Below are 20,841 nucleotides of genomic sequence, written 5' to 3'. Positions count from 1 at the left end.
AGGTCATGGAGTGTATACAGATTACAGACGAGGAGGTGTTTGCTGTCTTGAGGTAAATTAAGGTGGATAAATCCCCAGGGCCTGACAAGGTGTTCTTTTGGACCCTGTGGGAGGCAAGTGCAGAATTTGTAAGGGCCCTAGCAGAGCTATTTAAATAACACACACAAAATGCTGGAGGAACTCAGCAGGCCAGGCAACAGAAAAAAGACGAGGAGTTAGAGTTTTCTCCAGTCCTGAAGAAGGGTCTTGGCCCGAAACATCGACTGTACTCTTTTCTATAGCTGCTGCCAGACCTGCTGGGTTCCTCCAGCATTTTGTGTGAGTTGCTTGGCTTTCCAACATCTGCAGATTTTGTCCTGTGAGAGATATTTATATCATCCTTAGCGACAGATGAGCTACTGGATGTTCGGAGGATAGCTAATTTTGTTCCACTGTTCCACACTCGCTAGGTATACATGGAGAGGTGGTAAATTGGATTAGACATTGGCTCGATGGAAGAAGCCAAAGAGTGGTGGTAGAGAATTGCTTCTCTGAGTGGAGGCCTGTGACTAGTGGTGTGCCACAGGGATCAGTGCTGGGTCCATTGTTATTTGTCATGTATACTAATGATCTGGATGATAATGTGGTAAATTGGATCAGCAAATTTGCTGATGATACAAAGATTGGAGGTGTAGTAGACAGTGAGGAAGGTTTTCAGAGCCTGCAGAGGGACTTGGACCAGCTGGAAAAATGGGCTGAAAAATGGCAGATGGAGTTTAATACAGACAAGTGTGAGGTATTGCACGTTGGAAGGTCAAACCACGTAGAACATACAGGGTTAATGGTAAACATAGAAACATAGAAACATAGAAAATAGGTGCAGGAGTAGGCCATTCGGCCCTTCGAGCCTGCACCGCCATTTATTATGATCATGGCTGATCATCCAACTCAGAACCCTGCCCCAGCCTTCCCTCCATACCCCCTGATCCCTGTAGCCACAAGGGCCATATCTAACTCCCTCTTAAGTATAGCCAATGAACTGGCCTCAACTGTTTCCTGTGGCAGAGAATTCCACAGATTCACCACTCTCTGTGTGAAGAAGTTTTTCCTAATCTCGGTCCTAAAAGGCTTCCCCTTTATCCTCAAACTGTGACCCCTTGTTCTGGACTTCCCCAACATCGGGAACAATCTTCCTGCGTCTAGCCTGTCCAATCCCTTTAGGATTTTATACGTTTCAATCAGATCCCCCCTCAATCTTCTAAATTCCAACGAGTACAAGCCCAGTTCATCCAGTCTTTCTTCATATGAAAGTCCTGCCATCCCAGGAATCAATCTGGTGAACCTTCTTTGTACTCCCTCTATGGCAAAGATGTCTTTCCTCGGATTAGGGGACCAAAACTGCACACAATACTCCAGGTGTGGTCTCACCAAGGCCTTGTACAACTGCAGTAGTACCTCCCTGCTCCTGCACTCGAATCCTCTCGCTATAAATGCCAGCATACCATTCACCTTTTTCACCGCCTGCTGTACCTGCATGCCCACTTTCAATGACTGGTGTATAATGACACCCAGGTCTCGTTGCACCTCCCCTTTTCCTAATTGGCCACCATTCAGATAATAATCTGTTTTCCTATTTTTGCCACCAAAGTGGATAACTTCACATTTATCCACATTAAATTGCATCTGCCATGAATTTGCCCACTCACCCAACCTATCCAAGTCACTCTGCATCCTCCTAGCATCCTCCTCACAGCTAACACTGCCACCCAGCTTCGTGTCATCCGCAAACTTGGAGATGCTGCATTTAATTCCCTCATCCAAGTCATTAATATATATTGTAAAGAACTGGGGTCCCAGCACTGAGCCTTGCGGTACCCCACTAGTCACCGCCTGCCATTCTGAAAAGGTCCCGTTTATTCCCACTCTTTGCTTCCTGTCTGCTAACCAATTCTCCATCCACATCAATAGCTTACCCCCAATACCATGTGCTTTAAGTTTGCACACTAATCTCCTATGTGGGACCTTGTCAAAAGCCTTTTGAAAATCCAAATATACCACACCCACTGGTTCTCCCCTATCCACTCTACTAGTTACATCCTCAAAAAATTCTATGAGATTCGTCAGACATGATTTTCCTTTCACAAATCCATGCTGACTTTGTCCAATGATTTCACCGCTTTCCAAATGTGCTGTTATCACATCTTTGATAACTGACTCCAGCAGTTTCCCCACCACCGACGTTAGGCTAACCGGTCTATAATTCCCCGGTTTCTCTCTCCCTCCTTTTTTAAAAAGTGGGGTTACATTAGCCACCCTCCAATCCTCAGGAACTAGTCCAGAATCTAACGAGTTTTGAAAAATTATCACTAATGCATCCACTATTTCTTGGGCTACTTCCTTAAGCACTCTAGGATGCAGACCATCTGGCCCTGGGGATTTATCTGCCTTCAATCCCTTCAATTTACCTAACACCACTTCCCTACTAACATGTATTTCGCTCAGTTCCTCCATCTCACTGGACCCTCTGTCCCCTACTATTTCTGGAAGATTATTTATGTCCTCCTTAGTGAAGACAGAACCAAAGTAATTATTCAATTGGTCTGCCATGTCCTTGCTCCCCATAATCAATTCACCTGTTTCTGTCTGCAGGGGACCTACATTTGTCTTTACCAGTCTTTTCCGTTTTACATATCTATAAAAGCTTTTACAGTCAGTTTTTATGTTCCCTGCCAGTTTTCTCTCATAATCTTTTTTCCCCTTCCTAATTAAGCCCTTTGTCCTCCTCTGTTGAACTCTGAATTTCTCCCAGTCCTCAGGTGAGCCACTTTTTCTGGCTAATTTGTATGCTTCTTCTTTGGAATTGATACTATCCCTAATCTCTCTTGTCAGCCACGGGTGCACTACCTTCCTTGATTTATTCTTTTGCCAAACTGGGATGAACAATTGTTGTAGTTCATCCATGCAACCTTTAAATGCTTGCCATTGCATATCCACCGTCAATCCTTTAAGTGTCATTTGCCAGTCTATCTTAGCTAATTCACATCTCATACCTTCAAAGTTACCCCTCTTTAAGTTCAGAACCTTTGTTTCTGAATTAACTATGTCACTCTCCATCTTAATGAAGAATTCCACCATATTATGGTCACTCTTACCCAAGGGGCCTCTCACGACAAGATTGCTAATTAACTCTTCCTCATTGCTCAAAACCCAGTCCAGAATAGCCTGCTCTCTAGTTGGTTTCTCGACATGTTGGTTCAAAAAACCATCCCGCATACATTCCAAGAAATTCTCTTCCTCAGCACCTTTACCAATTTGGTTCACCCAATCTACATGTAGATTGAAGTCACCCATTATAACTGCTGTTCCTTTATTGCACACATTTCTAATTTCCTGTTTAATACCATCTCCGACCTCACTACTACTGTTAGGTGGCCTGTACACAACTCCCACCAGCGTCTTCTGCCCCTTAGTGTTACGCAGCTCTATCCATATCGATTCCACATCTTCCCGGCTTATGTCCTTCCTTTCTATTGCATTAATCTCTTCTTTAACCAGCAACGCCACCCCACCTCCCCTTCCTTCATGTCTATCCCTCCTGAATATTGAATATCCCTGAACGTTGAGCTCCCATCCTTGGTCACCCTGGAGCCATGTCTCTGTGATCCCAACTATATCATAATCATTAATAACAATCTGCACTTTCAATTCATCCACCTTATTACGAATGCTCCTTGCATTGACACACAAAGCCTTCAGGCGCTCTTTTACAACTCTCTTAGCCCTTATACAATTATGTTGAAAAGTGGCCCTTTTTAATGCTTGCCCTGGATTTGTCAGCCTGCCACTTTTACTTTTCTCCTTAGTACTTTTTGCTTCTACCCTCACTTTACACCCCTCTGTCTCTCTGCACTGGTTCCCATCCCCCTGTTGTGAACTAACTTCCTCTCGCCTAGCCTCTTTAATTTGATTCCCACCCCCCCAACCATTCTAGTTTAAAGTCACCTCCGTAGCCCTCGCTAATCTCCCTGCCAAGATATTGGTCCCCCTAGGATTCAAGTGTAACCCGTCCTTTTTGTACAGGTCACGCCTGCGCCAAAAGAGGTCCCAATGATCCAAAAACTTGAATCCCTGCCCCCTGCTCCAATCCCTCAGCCACGCATTTATCCCCCACTTCATCGCATTCCTACTCTCACTGTCGCGTGGCACAGGCAGTAATCCCGAGATTACTACCTTTGCGGTCCTTTTTCTCAACTCCCTTCCTAGCTCCCTATATTCTCCTTTCAGGACCTCATCCCTTTTCCTACCTATGTCATTGGTACCTATATGTACCACGACCTCTGGCTCCTCACCCTCCCACTTCAGGATATCTTGGACACGATCAGAAATATCCCGGACCCTGGCACCAGGGAGGCAAACTACCATCCGGGTCTCTAAGGCACTGAGCAGTGCAGTAGAACAGAGGGATCTGGGAATACAGATACAAAATTCCCTAAAAGTGGCGTCACAAGTAGATAGGGTCATAAAGAGAGCTTTTGGTACATTGGCCTTTATTAATCAAAGTATTGAGTATAAGAGCTGGAATGTTATGATGAGGTTGTATAAGGCATTGGTGAGGCCGAATCTGGAGTATTGTGTTCAGTTTTGGTCACCAAATTACAGGAAGGATATAAATAAGGTTGAAAGAGTACAGAGAAGGTTTACAAGGATGTTGCCGGGACTTGAGAAACTCAGTTACAGAGAAAGGTTGAATAGGTTAGGACTTTATTGCCTGGAGCGTAGAAGAATGAGGGGAGATTTGATAGAGGTATATAAAATTATGATGGGTATAGATAGAGTGAATGCAAGCAGGCTTTTTCCACTGAGGCAAGGGGAGAAAAAAGCCAGAGGACATGGGTTGAGGGTGAGGGGGGAAAAGTTTAAAGGGAACATTAGGGGGGGCTTCTTCACACAGAGTGGTGGGAGTATGGAATGAGCTGCCAGATGAGGTGGTAAATGCGGGTTCTTTTTTAACATTTAAGAATAAATTGGACAGATACATGGATGGGAGGTGTATGGAGGGATATGGTCCGTGTGCAGGTCAGTGGGACTAGGCTAAAATGGTTCGGCACAGCCAAGAAGGGCCAAAAGGCCTGTTTCTGTGCTGTAGTTTCTATGGTTTCTATGGTTTAAGAAAGACTCTAAAAATAAACCAGGAAATTATAGGCCTGTGAGCTTGGCATTAGTAGTGGTAAGGTTATTGGAGGTAAGGGACTGGACATGTGAGCATTTGAGTAGACATGGACTGAAATGACTTTGTGCCTGGTAGGTTGTGACTAACCAATCTTAAAGAGTTTTTCAAGGAAGTTGCTAGGAAAGTTGATGAAGTCAAGGTAGTAGATGTTGTCTACATGGACTTTAGCAAGGCACTTGACAAGATCCCACATGGGAATTTGGTCAAGAAGGTTCAGTCACTCGGCATTCAAGATGAGATAGTAAATTGGATTAGACATTGGATTCGAGAAAGAAGCCTGTAGCGGTAGTAGATGATTGCCTTTGACTGGAGGCCTGTGACTAGTGGAGTGCCACAGGAATTGGTGCTGGGTCCATTGTTGTTTGTCATCTGCAATATATCAACCATCTGGATGATAATGTGGTTAACTGGATCATCAAATTTGAGGATGACACCAAGATTGGGGGTGTATTGGACAGCAAGGATTACTATCAGAGCTTGCAGTGGGGTCTGGACTGGCTGGAAAAATGTCAGATGGAATTTAATGCATACAAGTGTGAGGTGTTGCACTTTGGTAAGACATTGGTGAGGCCTAATTTGGAGTTTTGTTTGCAGTTATGGTCACCTATTTACAGGAAAGATATAAATAAATTTCAGAACATTTGTCAGTAATAATAAACCTGATTATGATTCTGATTACCAGCACAATCACTTTTTTAAAATATCCTTACATCAGCTTTCTGATTTCAGTCCAAAATTTTGAATCCATTTCCACCACAGTTCCTAAGCCACCCAAGTTCTCTTATTTACCCTTTAGAAATCATGTCTGCCCACTGTCAAATCTCCCCTCATCAGCCCCAGTGAAACCCTAGTGCCTGCATTCCTGTGCAAAGTCCAGAGCTCCTTCTTAAAATGAACCTGGTAGAAGCCAGAGAAAAAAGTCTCCAACTGTTACTGAACTGGTGTGTCGTATAGCTTTAAAATTTCCTCCCCATCTCCATTTGGGAATCTACCTGCTCTACCAACCGCCCCCTCCCCAACAAAAAACTCTGCTCTATGAATCCCTTGCGCCTGATGAAGTGGGGATGCTGTGGACAGCTGGTCCATTTACCAGACACTGACCCAGTGCTCTGATGCTGCTCACTGTGACTTGTCTAGGCAGCTGAAAGGAAGCAGCGAGAGCAAGCAAAGGATAGACGCACTGATATCCCAGATCAAGGATGAGAAGCTGCAGAGGAGGAAGGAGAGGTAATAAGAAGCTAGAGTCACTTGATATGTGTGGCACAAGTGGTGAGTACAATATCAGTTGGGGCGGGTCTGTCACTGCAAGACTCCTAGCCGGATTGCCGAATGCTCTAAAATTAAGGCTTCCTGGGATGCGGGTATTGCTTGCTTTTATCAGCCATCTCTATGTGAGAATGCAGGGTCATCTCCTTGAGCTACTGTAGCCTGTGTGGAGAAGGTGGTCCCATTGCTCATGGGGGTGGGCGCGTGGGGCAAGTTCTAGGATTTAGACTTACCACAATTTAGGAACAATAATTTATTTCTCCTTAGTACCCTCAAACTTTGGTCTTCTTAGGGATAAAGGTCATAGGTTTTATAAGTTAAGGATTTGTAAGGCATTAGTCAGATCACACTTGGAATATTGTGAGCAGTTTTGAGTCCCTTATCTAAGAAAGGATGTGCTGGCATTGGAGAGGGTCTACAGGATGATCACAAGAATGATCTCAGGAATGAAAGGGTTTATGCATGAGGAGCATTTGATGGCTCTGGGCCTGTACTTGCTAGAGTTTAGAAGAATGAGGGGCGATCTAATTGAAACCAATCAAATATTTAAAGGTCCAGATAGGTGGACTTGGAGAGAATGTTGCCTAGGAATCTAGGACCACCGAGCACAGCCTTAGAATAGAAGGATGGCCCCTTAGAACCGAGATGGCCTCTTTAGCCAGAGGGTGGTGAATCTATGAAATTCATTGCTACAAATGGATGTGGAGGCCATGTCATCGGGTATATTTAATGTGGTGATTGATAGGTTCTTGATTAGTAAGGTTAGAGGAGAAGGCAGGAAAATAGGGTTGAGAGAAGGAGCTTAGGAAGCTGAAAGGTTTGAAGGTAGATAAGTCACCTGGACCAGACAAACTATAACCCAGAGTTCTGAAAGATGTTCCTGAGGAAATTGTGGAGGCATTAGTTGCAATCTTTCAACAATCACTAGATTCTGGAATGGAAAATTGCAAATATCACTCCACTTTTTCAGAAGGGAGGGATGGAGGCAGATAAAGGATATTATTGGCCTATTAGCCTGACTTCAGTGGTTGGGAAGATATTAGAGATCATTATTAGGGATGAAAATTTAGGGTACTTGGAGGCACATGATAAAATAGGCAGAAGTCAGCATGGTTTCCTTAAGGAGAAATATTGTCTGAATTCTTTGAGGAAATAACAGGCAGGATAGGCAGGAGAGTCAGTGGATGTTGTTTTCTTGGATTTTCAGAAGGTCTTTGACAAGGTGCCACACATGAAGCTGTTTAACAAAATAAGAGCCCATGGTATTACAGGAAAAATACTAGCATGGATAGAAAATTGGCTGACTAGGAAGAGGCAAAAAGTTGGGGTCTTTTCAGGTTGGCTGCCAGTGGTGTTCTGCAGCAGTTGGTGTTTGGATCACTTCTTTTCATGTTGTATGTTAATGGTTTGGATGACAGAACTGATGGGTTTGAGGCCAGATTTGTGGATGATTTGTGGAAGGGCAAATAATGTTAAGGAAGCAGGAAGTCTGTAAAAGGACTTAGACCATTTAGGAGAATGGGCAAAGAAGTGGTAGATGGAATATAGTGTAAGAAAGTGTATGGCTGTGTATTTTGATAGTAGGAATAAAGGCATAGATTATTTTCTAAAAGGGGAGCAAATTCACAAATTAAAGATGTGAAAGGGACTTGAGAATCATCATGCAAGATTCCCTAAAGGTTAACTTGCAAGTTGAGTCAGTGATGAAGAAGGCAAATGCATTCATTAGAATTTATTTTGAGAGGGTGAGAATATAGAAGCAAGGATGTAAAGCTGAGAATATAAGGGTGTCATTTTAGAATAGGGATGAGGAGAAATTCGCATGCCAAAAGGGCAATGTTACGATACTCATGGGAGTAATGTTACAATACTCAATATGAAGATAGGTTGGGAAAATCAGATAGGTGCTGAGTTCCAGGAGGGGGTATTTTCTAGAGTGCCTATGAGATGGCTTTTCAGAGCAGCTGGTGGTTGAGCCTACTAGAGGATCAGCTGTTCTGGATTGGGCGTTGTACAATGAACCAGAATTGAATAGAGAGCTTAAGGTAAAAGAGACCTTCGAGACAAGTGGTCATTATATGATTGAATTCACCCTGAAATTTGAGAAAGAGAAGCTAAAGTCAGATGTATCAGCATGACAGTAGAGTAAAGGGAATTACAAAAGCATGAGAGAGGAGTTGATCAGAATTGATTGTAAAAGAACACTGGCAGGGATGATGGCAGAGCAGCAATGGCTGGAATTTCTAGAAGCAGTTTGGAAGGCAAAGGATATATACATCCCATAGAGGAAAAAGTATTCTAAAGGAAAGATGGCACAACCATGGCTTACAAAGGAAGTCAAAGCCAACATAAAAGCCAAATAGAGGGCATATAATAGAGCAAAAATTAGTGGGAAGTTAGAGGATTGGGAAGCTTTTAAAATCCGACAGAAGGCAATCAATATGTCATTAAGAAGGTAAACATGGAATATGGAAGTAAGCTAGCCAATAGTATTAAAGAAGATACCAAAAGTTTCTGCAGATACACCAAGTGTAAAGGAGAGGTGAGAGTGAATATTGGACTGCTGGAAAACTATGCTGGAGAAATAGTAATGGAGGAAAATGAAATGTTGGAAGAACTGAATAAGTATTTTGCATCAGTCTTCACAGTGGAAGACACTAGCAGTATGGTAGAACTTCCAGGAGTCCCGAAGTATGTGAAGTTACCACAACTAGAGAGAAAGTTCTTGGGAAACTGCAAGTTCTGAAGGAAGATAAGTCAACTGAACCAGATGATGTACAACCAAGAGTTCTGAAGGAGGTGGTTGAAGATTGTAGAGGCATTAGTGATGATCTTTCAAGAATCACTAGATTCTGAAATGTTTCTGGAAGATTGAAAAATTGCAAAAGTGACTCTACTTTTCAAGAAGGGAGAGAGGCAGAAGAAAGAAAATTATTCTCCAGTTAGTCTGACCTCAGTGATTGGGAAGACGTTGGAGGTTGATTATTAAGAATGAGTTTTCAGGGTACTTGTAGGCACAAAATAGGCCGTAGTCAGCAAGGGAAAATTTTGCTTGACAAAAGTTTTGGAATTCTTTGAAGAAATAACAAGCAGCATAGACAGAGGAGAATTGGTTGATGTTGTGTAATTGGATTTTCTGAAGGCCTTTGACAAGGTGCCACAAATGAGGCTGCTTAACAAGCTACGAGTCCATGGTATTACAGGAAATATTCTAGAATGGACAAAGCAGTGGCTGATTGGCAGGAAGCAAAGAGTGGGGAAAAAAGGGAGTCTTTTCTGGCTGGCTGCCAGTGGCTAGTGGTGTTCCACAGAAGTCTTTGTTGGGATCGATTCTTTTTACATCATGTATCAGTGATTTGGATGATGAAGTTGATAGCTCTGTTACTGAGTCTGAGGATGATATGAAGATAGGTGGAGGGGCAGGGTTCGAAAAAGTAGAGTAGCTATAGAAGGACTTAGACTGATTAGGAGAATGAGCAAAGAAATGACAGATGAAATACAGTGCTGGGAAGTGTATGGTCATGGACTTTGGTAGATGAAATGAAAGGGTTGGCTATTTTCTAAATAGAAAGAAAATACAAAAACTGAGGTGCAAAGGGACTTGGGAGTCCTTGTGTCGGATTCCCTGAATGTTAATTTGCAGGTTGAGTCTGTGGTGAGGAAAGCAAATGCAATGTTAGCATTCATTTCAAGAGAACTAGAATATAAAAGCAAGGATGTAATGTTGAGACTTTATAATGCCCTGGTGAGGCCTCACTTTGAATATTGTGAGCAATTTTGGGCCCCTTATCGTAGAAAGGATGTTCTGATACTGGAGAGAGTTCAACAGAGGTTCAAGAAAATTATCATGGGATTGAATGGCTTGTCATATGAAGAGTGTTTGATGGCTCTGGACCTGTATTCACCAGAATTCAGAAGAATGACGGGTGACTTCATTGAAACCTATCAAATGGTTGATAGAGTGAATGTGGAAAGAATGTTTCTTGTGATGGGAAAGTCTAAGACCAGAAGACACAGCCTCAGAATAGAGGGGTGTCCTTTTAGAATGGAGTTGAGGAGGAATTTCTTTAGCCAGAGATTGGTGAATCTGTGAAATTCTTTGCCACAGGCAGCTGTAGAGGCCAAGTCACTGGGTAAATTTAAGCCAGAGATTGATAGGTTCTTGATGGGTAAGGGCATTAAAGGATATGGAGAGAAATCAGGAGATTGGGGCTGAGAGGAAAATTGGATCAGCCATAATAAAATGACAGAGCAGACTCGATGGGCCAAACAGTCTAATTCTGCTCCTGTATCTAATGGTCTTATGGGGTTTCTTTAGCTAGAGGGTGGTGAATCTGTTTAATTCATTACCACAGACAGCTGTGGAGGCCAAGTAATTGAGTATATTTAAAGTGGGTTGATAGGTTCTTGATTAGTCAGGGTGTTAAAGGTTAAGGGAGAAGGTAGGAGAATGGGGTTGAGACTGATAATAAATCAGCCATGATGGAGAGACATGACTGACTTGATGGGCCGAATGGCCTAATTCTGCTCCCATGTCTTGTGGCCTTATTTTTTTTGAAGAAGTTGTCCGAGTAGCCTGGGCAGTTAAGTTCAGTACATCTTGTGAACAGTACACACTGTGAGTTGGTGGTGGAGGAAGTTTCAGGTGTTTAACATGGTACCGAACAGGCGAGCTGCTCAGTCCCTGTTGGAACCTGCCCTCACCCGAGCAAATGAAGAGTGTATCACCCAGCAATGTTGTTTTTACACCGTGGTTTAATAGTTCCTTTTACACTTGTGTATGCACCTTACTAAACTTTTATGATGTTCCCTCTTAAGTTTCACCACTTCTGTGATGGTTTTTCCCCAGGAAGGCATTTGAGCAGCAGCTAGAGGAACTAATAAAGAACCTCAAATGGACAGCAGAGTTTTATGTAAGTCTGTGTGGGTGGGTGGGTGTGGAGGAAGCACCTGGAGGTCACAGGAAGAATGCACAAACTCCTTACAGACAGTGGAGGGATCTTACAGCTGGTTCTGCTAACCACTACACTACCATGCCACCCACTCTATGTTTTGATGTATATACAAAACTATACAACCTGGGAGCAGAATTAGGCCATTCAAGTCTGCTCCATGCCCCATGGCTGATCCACTTCCCTCTCAACCCCCTTCTCCTGCCTTCTCTCCATAAAATTTCATGCCCTGACTAATCACGAACCTATCAACCTCTGTCTCAAATACACCCACTGACCTGGCCTCCACAGGCACCTGTGGCAACGAATTCCACAGATTCACTGCTCTTTGGCTAAAGAAATTCCTCCGTTCTAAATGGAAGTCCTGCTATCCTGAGGTTGTGCCTTCTGGTTCTAGACTCCTCCTTTATAGGAAACACCCTCTCCATATCCATTCTATCTGATAGGCCTTTCAAAATTTGATACAGTTCAGTGAGTTCTTCCTCATTCTTCTAAATTCCAATGAGTACAGATCCAGAGCCATCAAACTCTCCTCATACGATAAGTTTTTTTTTCCTAGAATTATTTGTGAACCTCCATTGAACCCTCTCCAATGTCAGCACATCCTTTCTTAGATAAGGGGCCCAAAACCACCTACAATATTCCAAGTGAGGCCTTACCCGTGCCTTATAAAGCCTCAGCATCACATCCCTGCTTTTATATTCTAGTCCTTTCTAAATGAATGCTAACTTCACGCTTGCCTTCCTCACCAGTGACTCAACCTGCAGATTAACCTTTAGGGAATCCAGCAAGAGGACTCCTAAAATCCTTTGCACCTCGGATTTATAAGAGCTTTTCTTCTCCAGTCCTGGCCCAAAACTTCAACTGTACTTTATTCCATAGATGCTGCCTGGCCTGCTGAGTTCCTCCTGCATTTTGTGTGTGTTACAAAGTACTTACTCATTTCATCTACCATTACTACCTCTCCAGTGTCATTTTCCAGTGGTTCGATATCCACTCTTGCCTCTCTTTTACTCTTTATATATCTGAAAAAAGACTCTTGGTATCCTCTTTGATGTTATTGGCTAGCTAACCTTCATATTTCATCTTTTTCCCTCCTTATAGCTTTTTTAGTTGTTTTCTGTTGTTTTTTAAAAGCTTACAGTCCTTTAACTTCTGACTAATCTTTGCATTTGTATATGCCTTCTCTTTAGCTTTTATGTTGGCTTTGACTTACTTTGTCAACTATGGTTACATCATCCAACCTTTAAAATATGTTTTCTTTGGGATGTATCTGTCCTGCGCCTTCTGAATTGCTCCAGGAAACTCCAGCCATTGCTGCTCTGCTATCCCTGTTAGTGTCCCCTCCCAGTCAACTTTGGCCAGCTCCTCTCTCAAACCTCTGTAATTGTAGCTACAATGCTGCTACATCTGACTTTAGTTTTTTCTTCTTAGATTTCAGGGTGAATTCCATCATATTATGATCACTGCTTCCTGAGGGTTCCTTAAGCTCCCTAATCAAATCTAGTTCCTTGCACAATACCCAGTTCAGAATAGCTGATCCCCTAGTGGGCTCAACCACAGCTACTCTAAAAAGCCATCTCATAGGCATTCTACAAATTCTCTCTCGGGATCCAGCACCAACATGATTTTCCCAATCTACCTGCATATTAAAATCCCCCATGACTATCATAATATTGCCCTGTTGACATGCATTTTCTATCTCCCATTGTAATTTGTAGCCCACATCCTGGCTACTGTTCTAAGGCCTGTATATGACTCCCACCAGGGTCTTTTTACTATTGCAGTTCCTTAACTACCCACAACAATTCTACATCTTCCGACCTTATGTCATCTCATTTTTTTTTACCATCAGAGCTATGTCACCCCTACAACTTATCTGCCTGTCATAGAGTCATAGTCATAGAAAAGTACAGCACAGAAACAGGTTCTTCGGCCCATCTTGCTACCATATTGCTAAGAATCTTTAGGCTACTCCTGCACAATGTGTAAATTAACACAGGGCAAACAAGGTCGGACAGTAGAATGGTTGGCTTAAAGACTGGTTTCCACATCCTTCCTATACTGAGGCCATCAGAAGTGAACACATTATTCCAAGTGTGGTCTTATAGATCTGCAACATTACCTCGCTGCTCTTAACTCATTCCCACGACTAATGAAGGTCAATAAAAGAAATCCTGCCAGACCTGGTGTACATATCAGTATCTGGATAGTAAACAGTTACAGTAACAATACGGTTTCTAAAATGTTGCATTTATTTCAATCTGCAGTATACTTTTATTAATAGTAAAATGATGCATACGTGTAAAAAAGCACAAGGACTCATTCTTTTTCCTTAAAAACTTCATAATAAAAGGTTCAAATGTATTAATCAATGATAATCTCTGCTCAAAGTTACCATGGCATACAAGAGAATTTTTTAGATTATCTTCAATTTGGGCACATGCCCTCAAAAAGGTTTGCCACCCCTGTCCTGTGCCTTCCCGACCATGTTATAAGACCATAAGACATAAGAGCAGAATTAGGACAATTAGCCCATTGAGTCTGCTGTGCCATTCCATTATGGCTGATTTATTATCCCTCTCAATCACGTTCTTCTACCCTCTCACCGTAACCTTTAACGCCTGTACTAATCAAGAACTTATCAACCTCTGCTTTAAATATACCCAATGACTTTGCCTCCACAGCCATCTGTGGGAATGAATGAGATTTCCCCTCATTCTTCTAACCTCCAATGAGTACAGAGAAATCAAACATTCTTCATACCCTTTCATTCCCTAGATCGTTCTCATGAACCTCCTCTGGACCCTCTCCAATGTCAGCACATCCTTTCTTAGATAAGAGACTCAAAACTGCTCACAATACTCCAGTTGAGGACTTACCAGTGCCTTATAAAACCTCAGCTTATAAAACCTCTACCTGCTCTGCCACCTTCGGAGGTCTGTAGATTTGCATGTCAAGGTCCCTCTGTTCCTTGATACTCCCTAGGGCAGTGGTTCCCAATCCTTTTAATGCCATGGACCCCTGCCAGTAACCAAAGGGTCCATGGACCTCAGGTTGGGAAGTCTTACCCGAGGGCCTTCCCATTGATGGTTGCAAGAATCTGGGAGGAGTTAATAGGAAAAACAGGATTGCTCTTTGAGGTAGAATAGGCTCAATGGACTAAACATCATAAGGAAAGCTCTAGAAGGGTCAGAATTGACTTTGTTTCTCTCTCCATAGATGCTGCTCGACTCGCTGAGTATTTACAGTATTTTCTCTTTCTTATTCCCAGATTTCAAATATTTGGGATTTTTCTTTCAGTCCCTCAAGAGTTATAGCTGATGGAGGAGTCAAAAATACAAACAAATAGGCACCCCCTGAAGTTACCTTGGGGGCTGTGGTGGTAATAAACCTCAGATGGAGGAAGCCAGATTAAAGTGACCCCCTCCCCCATTATGGAGGGGTTAATGTGGTGGGGAGGTGTTGTGTTCCTAGCAAACAATCCATACCGCAGTTTTCTCCAACAGAGAGCCACAGCATCTGCATCTGAGTTATGAAACACGTTGAAAAACATTAAATTTCACGCCGATTTTCATTTTTGCTTCCACGAGGTCCATGAGAATGAAATATATTCTGGATACTTTGATTAGAGGGTATAAGCTATGAAGAAAGATTGAACAAACTATAGTTGTTTTCTCTGAAGTAGCAGATACTGAGGGGGAGATATGACAGAAGTTTATAAAATTATTTAGAGTAGACTGCTGGTATCATTTTCCCCTCAGCTGAACTGTTTATTACCAGAGGGCATGGATTTAACATGAGAGGAGGCAAGTTCTAAGGAAACCATAAGATATAGGAGCAGAATTATGTAGACCATTAGGCCCATCGAGTATCCTCTGCCATTCAATTATGGCTGACTTGTTATCCTGCTCAACCCCATTCTCCCCGTAACCTTTGATATCCTTACAAATCGTGATTCTATCAACTACTACCCAATGACCCGGCCTTCACAACCATCTATGCCAATGAATTCCAATGATTCACCACTCTTTGGCTAAAGAAAGTTCTTTCTCATCTTTGTTCTAAAGGGACACCTTTCTATTCTGAGGCTGAGCCCTCTGGTCCTAGACTCTTCACTACTGGAAACATCCTTTCCACGCCCACTCTATCTAGTCCTTTCAATATTCAATAGGTTTCAATGAGATCCTCCCTCATTCTTCTCAACTCCAGCGAGTACAAGCCCTGAGCCATCAAAAGCTCCTCATACATTAACCCTTTCATTCTCATGAACCTCAAGATGTGAAGGGCAAGTTTCTTTTTTAACACAGAGTGATGAATGTCTGGAATGTACTGGCTGGGATGGTGGGGGAAGTGGATGCAATACAGGTGATTTAGAGACTCTTAGATAGGCACATGGATGTGCAGAGAACTGAGGGATATGGACATTGAGTGGGCAGCAGGGATTAGTTTAATAAGGCATTTAATTACTAATTTATTTAGTTTTTCATATGACATAGTGGCCCAAAGGATCCTGCTAGGGCAAATTTCCAACACACAGGTGTTGCAAAGCCTCTTGTTTTTATACAATCAACTTATTTCTAAATAAATTCTTCCATCAGCTTAATCCTGTTGTAGGGGCTCGACTTGAAACAGCAACAGTTCCTTTTCCCTCCAAAGATGCTCCTCGACCCGTTGAGTCCCTCCCAATAGTTTTTTTGTGTGTGTTACTCCAGGTTCCAGCATCTGCAAGCTCTTGTACTTCCGTCAGTTTACCTTGCCCTGGCAGAGGGGTGGGAGGCTGACCGCTAGCTCTCTCTTCCTAACTGGGGTTGGGGGGAATGGTCTCCAAACACTCCCCAACACTCAACCGAAAGGCAGGCGCTGGAATCCGAAGCAACATCAATACATAGGAGGAACTCAGTGGGTAAAGCAGTGCCTGTGAAAAGAAAGGATTTTTGACGTTTTGGGTCGAAACCCTGTGTCAGATGCTGCTGTGCCAGTTGTTTGTTGAAGGGACTGTATCCCGGGAATATACTCTTAAGTACAGTCTCTGTCTCCTCCAACTACTACCCCTGATGAGGAAGAAGTTCTTCATTCAGAGGGAGGTGAATCTGTGGAATTCATTGCCCCAGACAACTATGGACGCCAAATCATGAGTATATTAAAGCAGAGGTTGATAGATTCTTAATTAATAAGGGTGTCAAAGGTCACGGGGAGAAGCCAGGAAAATGGGGTTGAGAAGGATAAGTCAGCCATAATGGAATGGTGGAGCAGACTCAGTGAGCAGAATGGACTAATTCTGCTCCTATGTTTTATGGACCTATGATAATCACTGTTTTTTCTGTTTTTGTCTTTCCCATCAGAAGCCAGCCAGACTTCAACAAGAGATACGCAACATTGAGAATACTAAGCAACAGCTCCTCACCGAAGGTAACTTATTCATGTACTCCTACTACTCATCCTTCTTTATGCACTAAGTTCTCTCTCTCTTTATCTTTTTCTCTCTTTCTCCTCCTCCCCTCTTCCTTTCTCTCCCTCTCTCCCTCTGTCTGTCTCACTTTCTATCTCTCCATCTCTCTTTCTCTCTATCTTTTTCCACTGTCATGTATAGTTAACAAGATTGTACCCATGTATTGTGTAATTGGTTTATTATATTCCAGGCATGTTTATCCAGTGGTACAAAGAGAAAAACAATAACAGAATGTAGAATAAGGCCATTCAACCCCATTCACCCACCTTCTACCCATATCCTTAACTTCCTAACCTTCCTTATCAATCAGGAACCTATCAGTCTCTGCCTTAAACACAGCTGACTGTGGCAATAAATCCCATAGATTCATCACCCTCTGGCTGAACACTCCTCACCTGAGTTCTAAAGGGATGTCCCTTTATTCTGAGGCTGTGCTCTTGGATTCTAGACTGTCCAACAGATGGAAACATCCTCTCCACATCCACTCTATCCAGGCCTTTCTGTATTCAATGAAATGAATACAGAAAGTGGGACTACTGAACTGTCTGCCAACACCCAAGTCTTACCACATATGAAGTGCCAGTAATGACATCCTGTTTACTTTTAAACTTGTGATGTATTTGCTGATTTATTTGTGTTGTGCACCTTGTTCATTTGTGGTATGCATGTATACGGTTGAAATGACAATAAACATGAACTTGTACTTGAACCGGTGGTGTTCGACAGGGTCGTGTTGGGACTGCTTCTTTTGAGATAATATGTTAGTGACTGAATTGGTGACTTTGTAGCCAAGTTTTCAGACAATATGAAGATAGGTGGAGATACAGGTAGTGTTGAGGAAGCAAGGAGTCTGCAGTAGGACTTAGATAGACTAGGAGAGTAGGCAAAAAGTGGCAGATGGAATACAGTGTAAGGTAGTGTATGGTCATGCAGTTTGGAAGAAGGAAAAGAGGTGTAGGTTATTTTCCAAATAGGGAGAAAATTCACAGATCAGAGGTGTAAAGGGATTTGGGAGACCCCGTGTGGGATTTCTTAAAGTTGAACCTGCAGGCTGAGTTGATGGTAAGAAAGACAAATGCAATGTGAACATTCATTTTGAGATGACTAGAATATTAAGTTAACAAATTTCACATCACATGCCGGTGATAATAAACCTGATTCTGAATTTTAAAATGTAATGCTGAGGCTTTATAAGGCATTGGTCAGACCACACTTGGAATACTGTGAGCAGCTTTGGGCCCCTTAAGAAAGGGTGTACTGGCATTGGTGAGTGTACTAGAGGAGGTTCACGAGAATGATCCCAGGTATGAAAGGGTTAATGTATGAGGAGTATTTGTTGGCTCTGGGCTATACTTCAGGCATTTAGAAGAATGAATGGGGATCTCATTGAAATCTATTAAACTTTGAAAGGCCTAGGTAGAGTGAATGTGAAGAGGATGTTTTCTATGGTGGGAGAGTCTAGAACCAGAGGGAGCAGCCTCAGAATAGAAGGACATCCCTTTAGAACAGAGATGAGCAGGAATTTCTTTAGCCAGAGGATAGTGAATCTGTGGAATTCACTGCCACAGATGGCTGTGGTGGCGAAATCATTAGGTATATTTAAAGTAGAGGTTGATAGGTTCTTGATTAGTTATGGGGAGAAGGCAAGAGAATGGAATTGAGAGGAATAATAAATCAGCCATGTTGGAATGGTGGAGCAGACTCTATGGGCCAGGTTGCCTAATTCTACTCCTGTGCCTTAGGGACTTATGTCCTCTCCAACCCTGAGAAAGGTTTAAAAAGGGACATCTTTTTAACACGGGGAATTGGTTGAGGCAGGTCCATGTACAACGTCTAAGACATTTTATGGATAGGAAAGGTATGGGCCAAATGCAGGCAAATAGATCAAGTAAATGACTTATTATCACTGACTTTGCTGACATGAGATATGTTGTTCTACAGCAGCAAGACAGTGCAAAGACATAAAATTACTCCAAATTGTAAAAAATAAATAAAAGGAACAATGGAGTAGTGTTCGTGGACTGTTCAGAAATCTGAAGGCAAGGGAGAAGAAGCTATTCCTGAATCGTTGAGTGTGTGTCTTTGGGCTCTTGTACCTCCTCCCTGATGGTAGCAATGAGAAGAGGGGCCTTCATGATGGATGCCTCCTTCTCAAGGCACCTCCTCTTGAAGATGACTTTGATGGTGGGGATGACACCTACGTGTACCATGCAAACTTGTATTAGTTCATACTATGATAAGCTCAACAGTAAGTTAATCAGCCACCATAAATTGCCCCTAGTGAGTGGGTGAGTGATGAAATGTGGGAGGAATTGAGAGGAATGTGGAAGGATTAAAATAAGATTAGTGTCAATGGTCGGCACAGACTCCGCAGGCAACGTTACCTCTAATTGTTTTTATCGCTCCGCGGAACAACTCTGAGCAGGAAATTTTTACACAGCTTGAAAACCGCGTGACACTAATTTTTTTGAACTATGCATACTATGAATATTTAGAATGAAACTTGCAAAGTTACATAGTTTTCATTTTATTAATTGAAGGGTGCTATGAAATACAGTACAAAGAAAATCCTTTATGTTTCATAAACTTTTGAACTTAAACAGCATCTGTGTTCAGCGAGCAGGCGGTTTATTAACAACGAGCAGCCAACTTCCATATTGTGTTTATTGTTACAATTCTTAACAGTGTTGTAACTTCAACCCAGATAAGTGTGAGTGGTTCATTTTGGTAGGTCAAATATGGTGGTAGAATATAGCATTAATGGTAAGACTCTTGGCAGTGTGGAGGATCAGGGGGATCTTGGGATCCAAGTCCATAGGACATTCAAAGCTGCTGCACAGGTTGACTCTGTGGTTAAGAAAGCATCCGGTGCACTGGCCTTCATCAATTGTGGGATTGAGTTTAGGAGCCAAGAGGTAATGTTGCAGCTATATAGAACCCTGGTCAGACCCCACTTGGAGCACTGTGCTCAGTTCTGGTGCCTCACTATAGGAAGGATGTGGAAACCATAGAAAGGGTGCAGAGGAGATTTACAAGGATGTTGCCTGGATTGGGGAGCATGCCTTATGAGAATAGGTTGAGTGAACTCAGCCTTTTTTCCTTGGAGCAATGGAGGATGAGAGGTGACCTAATAGAGGTGTATAAGATGAGGAGAGGCATTGCTTGTGTGGATAGTCAGAAGCTTTTTTCCATGGCTGAAATGGCTAGCAGGAGAGGGCACAGTTTTAAGGTGCTTGGAAGTAGGTACAGAGGAGATGTCAGGGGTAAGTTTTTTTACGCAGAGAGTGGTGAGTGCGTGGAATGGGCTGCTAGCGACAGTGGTGGAGGCGGATACAATAGGGTCTTTTAAGAAACTCCTGGACAGGTACATGGAGCTCAGAAAAATAGAGGGCTCTGGGTAATCCTAGGTAATTTCTCAGGTAAGGACATATTCGGCTCAGCTTAAGGGCCTGTATTGTGTTGTAGGTTTTCTATGTTTCTATTATATAAAAGAAAATTCCAGCTGTGCAGCAACCAAGGCTATGTGCACATGAGTATTTCTGTTACTGTGTGGCTGTGCATCCATGTAGTTTAGAAGGAACAGTTTCTGTGGGCAAATGGCAGGTTTCTCGGCAGCATGACTCTGCCTACGTGGCACAAAATTTATTGACACAACTGTGGAGTCTTACTGTGCATAGTTGGGGGTTCCGACAAGGGAAATAGAAACTGGATCAACAGAAAATTAAAAACACAGAAGAGGTGTGAGTGGAGAGCCTCCCGTTAACCACATCTTGTCCCCTTTGTAACAGAGCACGTGACGAAAGAGAAACTGAGCACCCTGGATGAGGAGCTGAGCTCCCTCCAGCAGCAAGGCGCTGCCACTGACGAGATGATCTTCCTGCACAGCAAGGAGGCCAGGCTCACTCAGTACGTACACCCACCTGCATAAAACTTCCGTCAGACCGCAGGACTGGTCACCCTTC

At 42.8% G+C, this 20,841-nt stretch overlaps 1 protein-coding gene across 1 annotated transcript in view; it reads left to right on the top strand.

Annotated features, from left to right (window-relative positions):
* Positions 1-20,841, top strand: part of LOC134339007 (synaptonemal complex central element protein 1-like) — a 60,818-nt gene that overhangs the window by 34,622 nt on the left and 5,355 nt on the right. The window contains exons 6-9 of the mRNA XM_063035240.1: positions 6,347-6,436; positions 11,325-11,388; positions 16,773-16,839; positions 20,668-20,785. Coding sequence (XP_062891310.1) covers positions 6,347-6,436; positions 11,325-11,388; positions 16,773-16,839; positions 20,668-20,785 — 339 coding nt within the window. The remainder of the gene's footprint in view (positions 1-6,346; positions 6,437-11,324; positions 11,389-16,772; positions 16,840-20,667; positions 20,786-20,841) is intronic.

Source organism: Mobula hypostoma, chromosome 28, assembly GCF_963921235.1.
Source record: "Mobula hypostoma chromosome 28, sMobHyp1.1, whole genome shotgun sequence".
NCBI classification, from domain to species: Eukaryota; Metazoa; Chordata; class Chondrichthyes; order Myliobatiformes; family Myliobatidae; genus Mobula; species Mobula hypostoma.
Note: the sequence above shows the minus strand (reverse complement) of the source record. Positions and strands in the feature narration are given on the sequence as shown.